Source organism: Typopeltis vanoorti, chromosome 3 (genome assembly GCF_054136105.1).
Source record: "Typopeltis vanoorti isolate ZY-2024b chromosome 3, IOZ_Tvanoo_1.0, whole genome shotgun sequence".
NCBI lineage: Eukaryota > Metazoa > Arthropoda > Arachnida > Uropygi > Thelyphonidae > Typopeltis > Typopeltis vanoorti.
Genome location: NC_143551.1, coordinates 79,685,505 through 79,700,731, shown reverse-complemented (window position 1 = coordinate 79,700,731; position 15,227 = coordinate 79,685,505). Strand labels below are relative to the sequence as shown.

The following is a 15,227-nucleotide window of genomic DNA, read 5'->3' as shown; positions in this document are numbered from 1 at the left end:
CTCTACTGTTTAATCTTTATGTCACTGATACTATCAGTGACATAAAGTATTGCTTGTAGAGTTGTTAGTAGTTGGAAGAGTTATTGGTGATAGTGTCAAAGTTGTGTCCCTTCAGCAGGATTTGAATAAGCTGGAGAGATAGGATTTTAATGAACTGAGATACTAATCTAACAGAATGTGACATCTTGAAATTTGGAGTCTATTTAATGCCAAGTTCAAGTGCCTTCCCCCACTTCCTCTAGGCTAGAGGAAGTGAGGAAGGCAAGGGATCTTGGGGTGATGACTGACAAAAATTTGAAGTTAAGAGGATGTATTGCAAAGGTGGTGAAGGTAATCCAGAAGATTTGTGGCAATACTTAGAAGGATGTTGACTAGCAAAGATAAAAGAGTGGCGATTCCATTGTATAAAATCCATATCAGATCACATCTGGATTATTGTGATCAGATCATCTGGTCAATGGGATTTGAAGGAGGTAAGTTAACCTTGGAGAGATTATAAAGGTAGATAAATTATATCAGATCTGTACAATGTTAGTTATTAGAATAAACTGAGAACATATTCATCAAACTTTGGACTGCAGAGTTTGATGAATAGAAGATGAATTGATATAGTTGACACTTTTAAACTGCTGAGAAGTGGTTATGAGGATTGCCACTTAACAGAATATTCATTTGGCAGAAGAAGAAGATGAAGCAGCATGGACAAGGAGTCATCCCTGTAAGTTGCAAATTAAATAGTACACAAGAGGTGGCTTTTTTTGCATGGAGGGTAGTTGGAATAGTAATGCATTTCCTTATAGGATAGTGAGAGCACAAACAGTGAACAAGTTTAAGGAAGTGGTATGTTAGACTTCGTGTTGTTTAATATGGGCCACCCACAATGAGCCTTGTGACCCCATGGTGGTTCTAAATAATAATTTTGTTTTCATGTAATAATAATATTTCATAAATAGCTCAATTATTTACACATGTACAATGAATATCTTAAGTTGCATTCCAACATATTTTACAAAATCTGCAATGAAGTGCTGCATGTATTTTCCTTTTTATATAATGATTGTAGTTTTTCATCAACTAATTTATTTATTTGTTATTTATTTAATTACATTAGTAATTAAGACTTAATTAGGTACCTTAATGTAATCACACAGAGAAGGTTGAACATATATAATCAATAACATGATAACACTAATAGTAATAATAATTTTATATGTAATAACATGTTTATTATGTTTTTTTACAGTATTTCATATGTACAGTTAAAATTTATTACTGCTATTTCCAGTTTAGCACCAAATACTGAGAACATTCATTTTTGATAAACATCAATAGCTAATTTTTCACTGCTGCACTCCCCCACCCACCCATTTGTTCAGGGGACATTTCTGCTGTCTTCCTTGAAGTTTGCTAGGTTTATCTAAGGAAAATATTAGACAGGGGTCATTTCGTGTTTTGGTTCATTACCCACAACAAGCCAGGTGTTGATTTAACTGTTTATTAAACAAGAACATAATTTCTTGTCAAGTATAATTTACTTTGTAACCAAGTGAAAACAAAACAAAAAAACTTCCAATCTATTTCCAATCCAGAGACTTCTACAATGATTCAACTCCAGTATCTTTCTGGGTCTAGCTCCCACTGGTGAGATCTCAGTAAATGTAGAAATGGATTTGTATAGTGACTCTTCCCATAATGCACAGCAATATACATGTCTGAAAGGGAGTATGTGCTGTGCATTGTGGAATACCACAGCAAAATATTAGCAGCTAAATAAATAAATATCATATTTATTTTATTCCTAAATTTAATACTGTTTTGTTACTGTGTTTAATACTGCTAAATATAATATGAATAAATCCTGACACCCAAGCTTGTTCTGTGCATTTTCTTAATAGCAATATTTCATTAAAAAATTCTTAAATTCAATTAGTGCTATAATATAATAATTGCACAACAATCATTATTAAGACATATTACATTGGCTTCAAAGATGTTATTACTTTTGTGTTAAGTGGTTCCAGATTTAGAAATAACAAAATAATTATTCAAAAGGAAGAGGTAGAATATAGTTTTTAGGACACTAGTTCTCTGTCATAAAGAGAAAATGTATTCCAGCTGTGTATCAAATATATAATCATTATATCCAATGTTCTCACACAAACAAATTCAACTTACCACTGTTGAATATTCAATCTGTTCTCTTAATAATCTCTCCTCTGAAAGGGAATAACGAGCATCATGTGTAAAAGCATCAACAGGACCCTTTTCTACTTGATGCTTGATAGCACTAAATAGTAAAAATAAAGAGCTCCCAGCATAATCCTGTATAAACAAAAATACACTTATTCTTTCTGATTATCAATTTCAAAAATGTTTCAGTAGTTAGTTAATTTATGTGAATTATGAATGGAAACTTCAGTTTGTTTTATTTTTACAAATTAATTCATATTTCATTTTTACAAATTTACTTAAGTTTATAAATTAAAATGAATAAAAAAAGTAAAGTAAACAAATGTAAATTTAAATAATTTGTTGCAATTTATGCCATTAAGGCAATATCTACTGTGATAATCAAATTCTTTACAGATTATTACAATACAGAAAATTTTCAATATAACCATGATGGGTATTTCTAGTTAATAGTTCTTACCGATTCCATTATGAAGAATCATTAATGATAATGCCCAGATAATAAATTAATGATATATGTAGGATGAACAAATGCTGTGAAAAATTCAACAACAAACTATCTTTACAACTCTCACAACAATAAACATGTAAAGATAGTTTGTTGTTGAATTTTTCCCATGAATATGGGAAATTTAGTATGTTTAATATATACATATTAAAAAGAATATTGTTATAGTAGAAAGTTTGCTATAAATACATTTCCTTTAACACAGAACTGTGGATAGATCATTTCAGGAATTTTTTTTTAGTATTTGTTATACCAAATTTGCTATGATGAACTAATTAATGAATTTAAAAACTGAATTCATTATAAAAATTTTATTGTCATCATCAAATTCTTGTGACTGTTACCCTCAAGAGGTGTATACAAGATAAAAGTTTTATACTCATTTTGAATATATGAAATATCTGTTACATATGAGTAGTAGTAGCAGTAAGAACAAATAACTTGATTGCAAACAAGGAGAATGTAAGACTGTATATCAGGAGGTTTGAGAAGAATAAAAGATAACACTGTAATAGAAAAGGTAGTGTATTGTCCAGGTATGACAGTGATTAGATGAGGTGAAGAGCAATGATTATTATTATTATTGAGGCCTCCATGGAGTCAAAAGACTCGTCGTGGGAGTGTTCTTCCTAGGAAACACAAAGTCTATCATACCACTCCTTGAACTCATTGATAGTTCGTGCTCTCACTGAGCATGAATGGGCAATGCATTCCATGGTTCAACCACCCTCCATGCAAAGAAACCACTCCTCTCCCTCTTGCTCACAGCTTCCTTTTGTAACTTCCAGGGGATGGCCCCCTGTCATTGCTCCTTCCCATTGTTCCAGTTCCACCAAGCGAAAAAAACTCCCCAGTCTCAACCCTGTAACTACTTCTCAACAGTTTAAAAGTCTAAATCATATCACCTCTCTTTCTTCTATCTACAAAACTCTGCAGTCCACATTCCCTCAGCCGATCCTCATAATTAACATCATACAGTCCCGAAACCATCTTGTTATCTGCCTCTGTATCCTTTCCACAGTTAATTTATCCACATCAAATCCCAGGGACCAAATTTGAAAACATCCACATCAAATCCTGGGGACCAAATTTGAAATCAATAGTCTAAGTGTGGTCTGATCAGGGTCTTATACAATGGAACGATAACTCTTATCTCTGTAGGTCAGCATCCTTCTCAGTATTGCAGCAATCTTCTGGGTTATCTTCACCACTTTTGCAATATATTCCCTGAATTTCAGGTTTCTATCAATCATCACTCCCAGATCTCTTGTCTCCCCTACTTCCTCCAGTACAGCTCATCCAATCGAGTATGCAACCTCTCATCGATGTATTCCAAACTTCAAGACTTGACATTTTGCTGCATTAAACCAACACACCATTCATTTGCCCATCTGTCTAGTTGATTGTGAATGATACTATGATGATGAATGATAGGTTAGCAGAAATGTGCTATTGAATCTGTTGGATGAGTTTGAAGGATGAATAGAACTGTATACGAGTGATGGACTGCATTTGAATAATTTTGATGAGTCATATGGAAAGACTGCTGCTGTAAGGGAGAGAATGGATCTAAGCAAGTAAGAAGCAATGTGGAAGAGTAAGGAAGGATGGACTGAAGTAGTTCTTATGAATGGAGAAGTGGATAGCATGAGTGTAGAGAATGAGAGAACAAGCATGCAAGACAAACAAGGAATCAGGGTATACAGGGGAACACACAGCATGAGAAAGGTTGACATCCAAAGAGAAAGCAGAAATGTGAATAGACAAGAAAGGAATGGCATGGCCTAGGATGCAGGATGAACAGTTGGGTTTGAAATGGGTCCTGGAATGGATAATGAGAGAGAGAGAGAGAGAGAGAGAGAGAGAGAGAGAGAGAGAGGAAGGACTTGAGGAAGGCATGGTGAAGTCACATCTAATAAGAAATATCAGTGAAACTTGTTATAGATCCAGATAGGAATGTTATATTTGTATGTGAATGCTAAAATTATTAGAAACAAGAGGAATGAAACTTGCATTGATTAAGTTCATTCACACAAAAACTGTTGGAATAAAGGAAACATGTTTGGATGAGAATGACATCCTGATAAGAATAGAGATGAAACAGTATGATGTTTTTCATGAAGATAGAAAAGGTAAAAAGGAAGGCAGAATGCTGTTGATGATAAAAAGGAGTTATGCCCATGCAAGATGGAGATGTAAGGGAGGAAAATAGTGGCAGTGGTTTTGAGACAGCATGATGTGAAATAGACAGAAATAGAATGAAATGCTTAGTCAGATACTGATATAGACCTGGTAATGTGGAGGGAAGTGACCATAAAATGTCATCATTATCATCATCATAATGCTAAATACGGATATAGACCATATTGGTCTGTTCCAGTCTCATTATCCATCTAATATCCTCTTTTGAGGTCTACCCATTCTTCTTTTTCCAATTGATTTATATTTTATTATTTGTTTATGATATCGGGTGCAGTTTACATGTTCTATCCGATTTGTCTGTAATTGTTTAGTGTTTCTTCTATTGATTTTATTTTTAGTTCTTTTAAAATGTATATGTTCCCTTTTTTTTTGTCTAATAATGTGTTTTTTGAAGTTCTTCTCATGAATCTCATTATATTCTTTGTTTTTATTCTTTGTTTGTTTGTTTATTGTCCAAATTTTGCTGCCATATAATAGTGAAGGCAAAGTATTGTATATATTCAATTGTGTTTCTTTTTGTACAATATTTGGAGTGAGTATTCTATTTATTAGGCCTATAATCTGTAAAATTTTGAAGTTTTTAGTTTTATGTCTTTTTCTCCTTCATATGATATTTCACATCCAAGATAACTGTTCTCTTATTTTATTATTAATAACTATTTTACTTCTAACTGGAATTTGTCCACAAAATGCCATTGTTTTGGTTTTATCTATGGATATTTTCATTCCAAATTACTCTAATGTAATGTTTAAATTATATTATTATTACCCCCAAGACCTCATGGAGTCAAAGACTCATCTGGGAGGTCCCTTTATCACAGACACACACAGCTCATCATACCTTGTCTTAAACACACTCAAACTCCTTGCAGACACCACACTCTCAGGCAAGGCATTCCAATCATTTACAACTCTGCACGAATAAAAACCTACCTCTCACTATCCTACTCACACCCTCTTTATACAGTTTCCAGGGATGACCTCTGGTTCTCCCCTGATCTCCCACTATTTTCTGTAGAACTACTCCAACATTGATTCTATAACAACCCCCTTACCAACTTTAGATCTTTATCATATCTCCCCTCTTCCTCCTGTCCACCAGACTCTGCAAATTACATCTTCTCAATCTTTCCTCATACTCAACATTCCAGAGGTCAGAAACTACCTTAGTCAGTCACCTTTGGGCCCTCTCCAACATCTCTTCATCCTTCTGAAAACAAGGTGACCAAATCTGGGCACAATAGTCCATGTGTGGCTTAATCAAAGCCTTATACAACGGAACAAGAATTTCTCTACTTCTACATGTCAGTGTCCTCTGCATCATTCCCAGAAGCCTTTGTGTTGTCTTCACAATTTTGGCTATGTGTCCCCTAAATTTTCGATTCTTATCCACTATCACCCCCAGATCTCTTATTTCCTCCACCTCCAACAATATATCCTCAACAAGCATAAATTCTGCATCCCATCTTTGTTTTCCAAATTTTAAAACCTTACATTTTGCAACATTGAACTCACAACCCCATTTCCGTGCCCAATCACTCAATTTATTCAAGTCTTCTTGTAAGACAACTACATCTTCACTACTCTTTATGGTTCGTCCCAACTTTGCATCATCTGCAAACAACTGAATATCTCCATCCAAATCTTCACCAATATCATTAATATACAAGTTAAACAGTAATGGCCCTAAAACAGACCCCTGAGGCACTCCACTAGTGACTTTCCCTTTCCTCGATATTGCTCCCCCATACACAACTTGTTGATACCTATCAGATAGCCAGTCTCCAATCCACTAATCTAATATCCAATCCCATCTGCTCTAGTTTGACTGTCAACTTATCAAGAGGTACTCTATCAAAAGCCTTTGCAAAATCCAAGTATATTACTGTGTATCCTTCTCCTCTGTCCAAGGAAGCAGTGACTTTATTATAATAAGTAAGTAGATTACTAAAACATGACCTCCCTTTAGCAAATCCATGCTGTTAATCAAAGATTATACCATTGTAGTAAACCCAACTCTGGATCCTAGTTCTCACAAGCTTCTCCAAAAATTTAACCACAACACCTGACATACAGATGGACCTATAATTTGATGCTTGAGTTTGATTACCTCCTTTTTGAAGTGGCACAATCTTGCCCTCCTTCCACTCCTTAGGAACTTGACTGAGTGCAAGACTCATATTAAAAAAATATGTCAAGGCAGGTGTCAACTCCCTGGCCCATTCCTTTAGTATACGTGGTGATATATTATCAAGTCCCACAACCTTATTAACATCTAGTTTACTCAACTCCCCATATATATTATTCTTTAAAATGAAATGAAATGTATAAACAAATTAGTCAAGCAAATAGATAAAGACTTATCATTATGGATGATTTTAATTATGGCAATATAGACTGGGATGACATAGTATCTGTAATTAAAGAAAATGCATTTTTCAATTTTTAAGGGACAACTACCTCAAGCAGTAAGTAAAAGAGGGTATGTAGGGATCGAAGGGCTTGAATTTGATCCTCACATCAGAGGATATAAGCAGCTGTTAGCTAATGAAGCCAAAATAACCTTAGGGAGTTCTTTCAATATGTAGCCAACAAAAAATGAATGATTATGGTAGGATTACCCTGACTGGAGAAAATAGTATAAGGAGAACTGATGCAGATGATATAGTTGATATATTAAATGAGCATCAAGAGATATATAGGGAATTGAGCAAACTTGATGCTAATAAGGCTGTGGGACTTGATGATACATTGCCATGTGTTTTAAGGGAATGTGCCAAGGAGTTTTGACATCTACCTTGGCATACCTGTTTAATATGAGTCTTATATTAGATCAAGTTCCAAGAGAGCACAAGCTTTAAATTATAGACTATTCCTGTGTCAGGTGTTGTGGTTAAAGTGCTGGAGCAGTTAGTGAGAACTAGGATCCAGAATTGGGTTGAGAACATGTTATTCTCTTTGATGGATAGCATTGATTTGCTAAAGGAAGGTCATGTTTTTGTAACCCACTTACTTATTATAATAAGATGTATTGCAATAAGGATATTATGTTATACAATGTAATATTCTAGGGAATATACTGATATAAAATTAATATACTAATCCATTAATTTTGAAAACTCACCTTAATGTAAGTATACATACAAAGTGCCATCCAATTTGTCAACATCTTCTCAACTACAGATTCTGTTCTGAAATTAAAATGCAGAAGTAAAGATAAAGTTTCAATCATCATAAGCAATTAAAGCATGGGTTGTGGGTCACTTTAATATCTTTAACACTTTAATGTCACTTCATCTATTTCAGTTATGCAATAATGACAGAACTAGATGAAGATTACTAAAGGAGTTATGATTGGTTGTAAATGTGAAATGAAGTAATATAAGGGTTCAATAACTAAGGAAAAATGAATCATATATTTAAAAAATAACTCTCAGAAGAGTATACAAAGTTTCTGTTTGAATTATCAACATTTAGTTACAATTAAAACAAATAAAACAAATACAGTTAGTTACCTTCGCAGCATCAACTGGGGATGCTTGGTTCCAACATATTTTTCTATAAGCCTCAACAGTAATTCTTTCAGAATGCTGTAAGAGTTAAAAAATCATAAATTAATATATGATTAATAATTACTTTTACTTTGCAAAGTACAAAGGTGATTTGTACCTACTTGTACAATACATGTGGGTATTGTACACATAGGTAAATTTAATATAATTCTCTGTGCTGATTACAAAACTGCCATCTATATTGTTTCATCACTCATGATTTGCTTAAAAAAAACATCATTCAGCAGTGTTGCATTACACTAAGTCAGTTCAAGGTTGATATTCTCTGATGGTGTATAGGATTAGGTCATCACATCAAGTGACACACATAATTGATTAATTATGTGTGTCAAATGATTGACTCAAAACCAAATAAAAAATATGTTTAGTAAAACTATATGCATATTAAATTAATAAGTACAAGGCATCCATGGAATGATAAATTCATTTTCGCACATGTGAGATAAATTCATTTTCACACTACTCATTCTATTCATAGTTTTTTTTTTACATATACTTATATAGACTTAATCAGTCTACTAGACTGAACATCGATTTTCACAACAAATTCCTACAGAACAATAAATGTTCATTAGAGTCAGTTCTTTATTAGGTTCTTTCTCAAAATATAAAACTTCTTATTAACTTCTCTGGGACTATGCAGTGTTTCCTTATTTACACATATTGTTCCATTCATTTCATTCATCCTCACTTTTCATTGGAGTATAAATATTCTTACCTCAGACAATTGCATTACAAGAAGCATAAATTATAAATTCTTTACTAGAGAGAAACAGTTTCTTTTACTAATTTATAAACACCGTATCAAAGTAGAGTCTCATCGTTAAAGCCACTTGACAGTTTCAGATTACACTAATTTTCTTTCTTGTTCTGAGAAAATTAATATCACTGGCATTCTTGAGAAAGAAAATGAAACTTTCCATTTTGCATTTCTTCGAACATTGAAACAGAAGGCTATTTAATATCTCCTTTTATTTACAGCTCACTTGTTGACAGTTTCACTTTTCAAGTCAATTCACCTTAATAAGATTCTTTTTCGGAATCCTCTATTAATTTATTCTGACTGTCAAGTCCTTAAAAACTTCCTAAAATAAAATCAAGAATGAACCCAGAAAGACTACCAAACATATTATTAAATGGTAGAATTGAAGGACAGCCCATCAAAGGAAGACCAAGAAATAAATGGATTGAGAACATTAGAGGAAGCACCCACTTAAACTCCATCATAGAACTTCATAAAAATACAGCAGAATAGAAAGAAATGGCAAAAATATTTCTTTGAAGAAAAATTCTCTGGTCTGCATTCTCAAACTTCTATTCTCTCTCTCTTCTTGTTTCCTCCCCATTACCAAGGTACTGAACACTCTCTCTCTGTCAGCTATCAATCCCTTATCAACCTCCATGGTGAGCATGTGCACTTGTTCCACTCAGCAGCAAGCAAACAAGTTAGTAATGGCTGACACATTGTCATTATTAGCAAAAAGAGAATGTCTTTACAATGAATAACAAATATCACAGCAATTAACAACTGTGAAATAGAATAAAGACCATTGAAAGTATTACAACTATAAGATCATTAAATCTCACATACTTTATTTTTATTTTAACATAAATATCAATTTCTTATTGGGCACATTGCAAGTGCTGATTATACATCGTTACGAAACCAAAACTAATAAAATACTAGCGTAGAGAAAAACTATAAAAAGATTTGTAGCTGTAAATTATGACTATTTTTACAAAGGTATGATAGGTGGTGTTAGTGATATGTGAACTGCCCTTGATGAGCCTGACTCCATGAAGGTCTCTTAAAATAATAATAATCATAATAAAGTTGAAAGACTTGTACTTGCACAACAGATTAAAATGACTAAAGAAATGGACTTCATTCAAATTGACTTTTTTTGCGTGTGTAAAGGTGAAACTAATATAGAAAAGATAGTCAGATAAATTTGACTATCTTTTCTAAACAAAAATTCCAAGAATTTACCTTGTAGCATATTCCATTTTTTCAAGGAAGATTATCATGAGAAGAGATGCTACATTTACTCTGAAAAGATAAAAAAAAAGATTCTACAGTCAGCTGGGTAAAGTTTTTTTTTTTTTTTTTTAAACTTACTGCATTTATTTATTTTAATAACTATAGATCAGATAAAGTATATATTTTGATATATATTTGAGATGTTAACCAAAGTAATATGGTAAAATGCTGTTATGAATTAGATATGATTAAATTTCAATCATGCAGTTATTTTAAATTTAAAATTTATTGTGAGAATTAAAATATCTATAAATTGTTTATACTACAAATGAATGCTGTAATATATTTCCTTACATTAGTGCATAGAAATTATATGTATTTGACTATCAACTATTACTATAACAAACTCTCAAAAAGTCTGACCAAAGTTCGATCTGTTTATGCCATTTATTATAGCAAATATCAAGATTTGATCTTTCTGCTATTGTCCATCCTAAAAATATGTATAAAAGGTTAAGTTTCATTCTAATTATTTTCTGCATTAGATTCTCTTTCCAAGTAAGATGATGAAGAATGGTTTCTTTGCATAGAAGGTAGTTGAATCACGGAAAGCACTCTCTGATAGGCTGGTGAGAGGACGAATGGATGAGATGTGAATGAGTTCAAGGTGTGCTATGATAAACCTTGTGCTGTCCAGGATGGGCCTCCCACAATGAGTCTTGTGACTCTATGAAGGTCCTGAATGATGATGATGATGATGATGATAATTTGCTTTTCTACAGTGTACTTTCATTTTCAAATCAATTTTTGAACAATTGACTCTACAAATTGAACAATGGTTCAATTTGTAGAATCTTTATTCATGAGTATCCAAATGCTAATATTCACTTCATATGGTCTTTGACCATTATCTGTGTCTCCAATCCATAAAGAGTAATCACAAATGTCTCCATTGACCTTTATTTGCTTCTTTGTCCTCTTCTCTTCGAATATCATTGTTTTGGCATTTCACTGTTCATTATCAACTCATATCTCTTTCCTTCTTCACTTAACTTATGCATTATTCTTTCTAATTCTTCATCTTTTTCAATAATGATTATGTCATTTGCAGATCTTAAATTATTGATTTTTGTAACTTTGAACAGAAATTTCCCTTATATTCTCTTTTATAATATCCATTGTTCTTTCCAAAAGCTTAATAAAGATGTTCAAGGATACTGTCTCCTTGTCTCATACCTCTCATTATCCAGAACCATTATTCCTTTTTCTCCCACCACAATTTTTCACAGCAGCCTTTGCATTATCATTGATATTCTGCAATAGATATATGAGGTTCCTGTTCACTCCATAAGATTTGAGTATAGCCCATGCCACATTCTGATCTGTGCTGTTGAATGCTTTCTGAAAGTCAACAAAGCAGACAGACATGAATATTTTTATTTTTATGTAATGCTTTCTCCACAATTAATCTCAACATTAATATTTGGTATATAGTGCATCTGTCTCTTTTGAATAATGATTGCTCATCTAGATTTTTCTTCCATTAGTTTCCTTATCCTTTCTGTTAATATCATTATAAGTAATTTTTCCATGACTCATTAAGACAATCATTCTATAATTTTTGCAGTCCATTTTGCTTCCTTTTTTTTTGTGAATTGGTATTAGAATTGATCTTATCCATTCTTTTGGTGTTTTCCTTTCATCCCATGCAATGTTATACAACTAGTGTAGTTCATCTGTCATCAACTCACTACCATACTTTAGTGTCACCCCAGTGATCGCATCATTCATGGGACTTTTATAGTTCTTCAGATGCTTCACCTTTACAATTTCATAATTTCATTCCTTAATATATATCTCTCTTCCTCTGTGCATGGTGGTGATATTTCCTTCAATTCATCAATTAACCTCTTTTGGACTTTAATGAACACAAATAATTCTGTGCACTTAGCCAATTGAAAATAGGAATATTGAATAATACAAAAAAAAGTATTATTTCACAATAATACTTTTTTTGTTTATATATCTCCCATCCACTGAAGGTTGTAAACCTATAGTACATTCCATATGAGAGGGGTCTGAAAAGTTCTGATAAACACCTAGAACAAAAATGATATTAAAGCAACTGATATAACCACAAGAAAGAACGTATCTTAAAACCCTTTAACCCCCAAGTTTCATCAAATTGTAATAATTTGTTCTTTTTCTTTTAAGATATATAACAAGACATGTCAGAGGTTTTGAAGAAATTCGAAGACACAGAGGTGCAGGCCATCATTAAGTTTTTTGTGCTACAAGAAAAGTCTGCAACTGAGATTCATCAAACTCTGTGTGAGACTTTAGGGAACTGTGCCTCAGCATATCCAACAGTTACCAGATGGACAGTCAAGTTTAAAACTGGGTATCCTGAGACAACAGATGCCCCCCCCCCCAGGTCAGGAAGACCCTCCACAGCGATCACACTTGAAAATATCAGTGCAGTGCCCATGATTCTTGATTATAGACAAATATCAGCCAAAAACATTGCAAAGGCTCTGGGGATATCCAGGGCATGAGTTGGGATCATTATCCACCAATGTCTGGGCATGCAGAAGCGCTCAGAGAAGTGGGTCCCCAGATGTTTGAATGTAGACCAAGAGAGAGAGAGAGAGAGAAAATGGGTGTGATCATCAGGAATTTTGGATCATTTTGAGAAATCAAGTGCAAATTTTTTGGCTTGTATTGTGACTGTTGATGAAACATGGCTTCATCACTATGACCCAGAGATTGAACAACCATCAATGGAGTGGAGAAGTTCTCCACTGTCTTCCTGTCCAAGATATTCGTCACCTTGTTATAGTACATAAGTAAGCTAGTAAACATGATCTCCCCTTAACAAACCCAAACCCATTCTGGTAACCACAAAGAATACTGCTGTTTTCAACCCAATTCTGTATCCTACTTCTCATTCATCTCTTTAGTACCTTCACCCACAACTTCAGATATACAGACTGGCCTATAATCTGAAGCCACAGCCTTATCACCACCTTTATGCAGTGGAACAATTTTACCCTCCTTCCACTCCCTTGGAACCGCTGTTGTAAGACTTTTATTAAATAAGCATGCCAATGCTACTGCCAATTCCGTGGAACATTCCCTTATGATGAATGGTGATACATCATCAAATCATATTGCCTTATTGACATCAAGTTTATTTATTTCCTCAAACACCTCCTGCTCACTCACAATTAAGCCTCTACACTTAAGTTCCTCATGATTCCACCTTGATCAGGATGAAACACCCTTATAAATTGATCACTGAATACTTCAACAATGTCTTCAGCAGCAGTTACCATTCTACCATTTTCATCCATTAACACCATCTTACCATAATCATTCTTCCTTCTACTTGCCACATATCTAAAAAACTCTCTAGGGTTTTTCTTTGCCTGATTTGCCAATTTCTGCTCATACTCTACTTTTGTTTTCCTTACTAACTGTGTCACTTTCCTGGCTTGTTCTTTATACTCTTCATGTAACTGATTATTACCATTATTCATCTTTTACTGCCTCCAAAATATCTTCTTCCAGATTTCATGCTTAAACCCCTCATTCATCCGTTTTACACCTACCAGTTTTTAATGATGAACTTAAAGAACAAATAAATTATATCAGCTATATAGATACAATTTTTAGCAAAGATGGCAAATTTAATTTGAAAATAATAATAGCAAAAGCAAAACTGATATGGAGAGCTAGTTAAATAAATCTATATGGAATAATAGAAATTATTCAAAACTTTTATTATTCAAAATTATTCTTAATTTCTAACTTATGGATCTGAGAGTTGGGTTAGGAATAAAACAGTTGATTAAAAACTATTGGCCTTCAGATACAATAGTTCTGAAAAAAATTAAGGGAGTGAACTGATGTCATCAATAGTAGAATCATATCAAAAATAAATATACTAAAAACTTGGCATTGTGGGAGCAGAGCTAATTTCAGGTGGTATAATCATATAAACAAAATGGGACAGAGGAAAGATTAGCAAAACAGGTATTCGATGCTAGGATTTCAAGAAAAAGACTCAGAGGAAGACCAATATCTAGGTGGATTGATGTAGTAACTATCATCATGGAAGACTAAAATGTAAGATCTGAGATATATCGGAGTCTTGACAAATAACAAATTGATTTGGAAGAAAACTGTTGATAGGCAAATGGTAATGATGTAAACTACTGTATGTCATACTATCACAGTATCCTGTACACAGCAGAAATGATGAGGATGATGAATGCATGATGCATATATTCTTTGGCTGTTTTTCTCTCTCTCTTGTGGAATAACAAACTCAAGTTTCAAGAAAAATGTCACTCTGTATGAAACTGACAAACTCACCTTCAGTTGTAAAGTCCTTATTAAAGTTCTTTGCATCCTAAAGAGGAATCCTACCCAGTTCTTTCCACCTAAATCATATCATAATCATCATCATCATTACTAACTGAATTATGGAGGCTCCTACTGATACAACTCTCACTATAGCAAACTTGAAGAGACCAAATGAAGAATTTGTTATAATAGAAAGTCTGTCAATTCTATTTAGAATAGGAGTCATGCTATGGACTTTGACCATGATTATTCTGGAAGTCACAATAAGTGCACTAACTATAATACTGCTTGCTGAAGTAAGAGGTCAGTCTATAGCTTTTATATCTTAAGGGAGCAATGTACAATATCTCAATCACAGATTTCTTTTGCTGCATATTTTTTTGTTAAAATATATTTTTCATACACT

The 15,227-nt window shown here is 33.3% G+C and overlaps 1 protein-coding gene across 1 annotated transcript in view; it reads right to left on the bottom strand.

Moving 5' to 3' along the window:
* The window catches only part of LOC150108311 (plexin-B-like), a 331,489-nt gene that overhangs the window by 88,626 nt on the left and 227,636 nt on the right, over positions 1-15,227 (bottom strand). Inside the window, exons 23-26 of the mRNA XM_090390442.1 lie at positions 10,463-10,522; positions 8,416-8,490; positions 8,025-8,091; positions 2,176-2,322 (exon numbers count right to left, since the gene is read on the bottom strand). Of these exons, the coding sequence (XP_090246568.1) occupies positions 2,176-2,322; positions 8,025-8,091; positions 8,416-8,490; positions 10,463-10,522 (349 nt within the window). The remainder of the gene's footprint in view (positions 1-2,175; positions 2,323-8,024; positions 8,092-8,415; positions 8,491-10,462; positions 10,523-15,227) is intronic.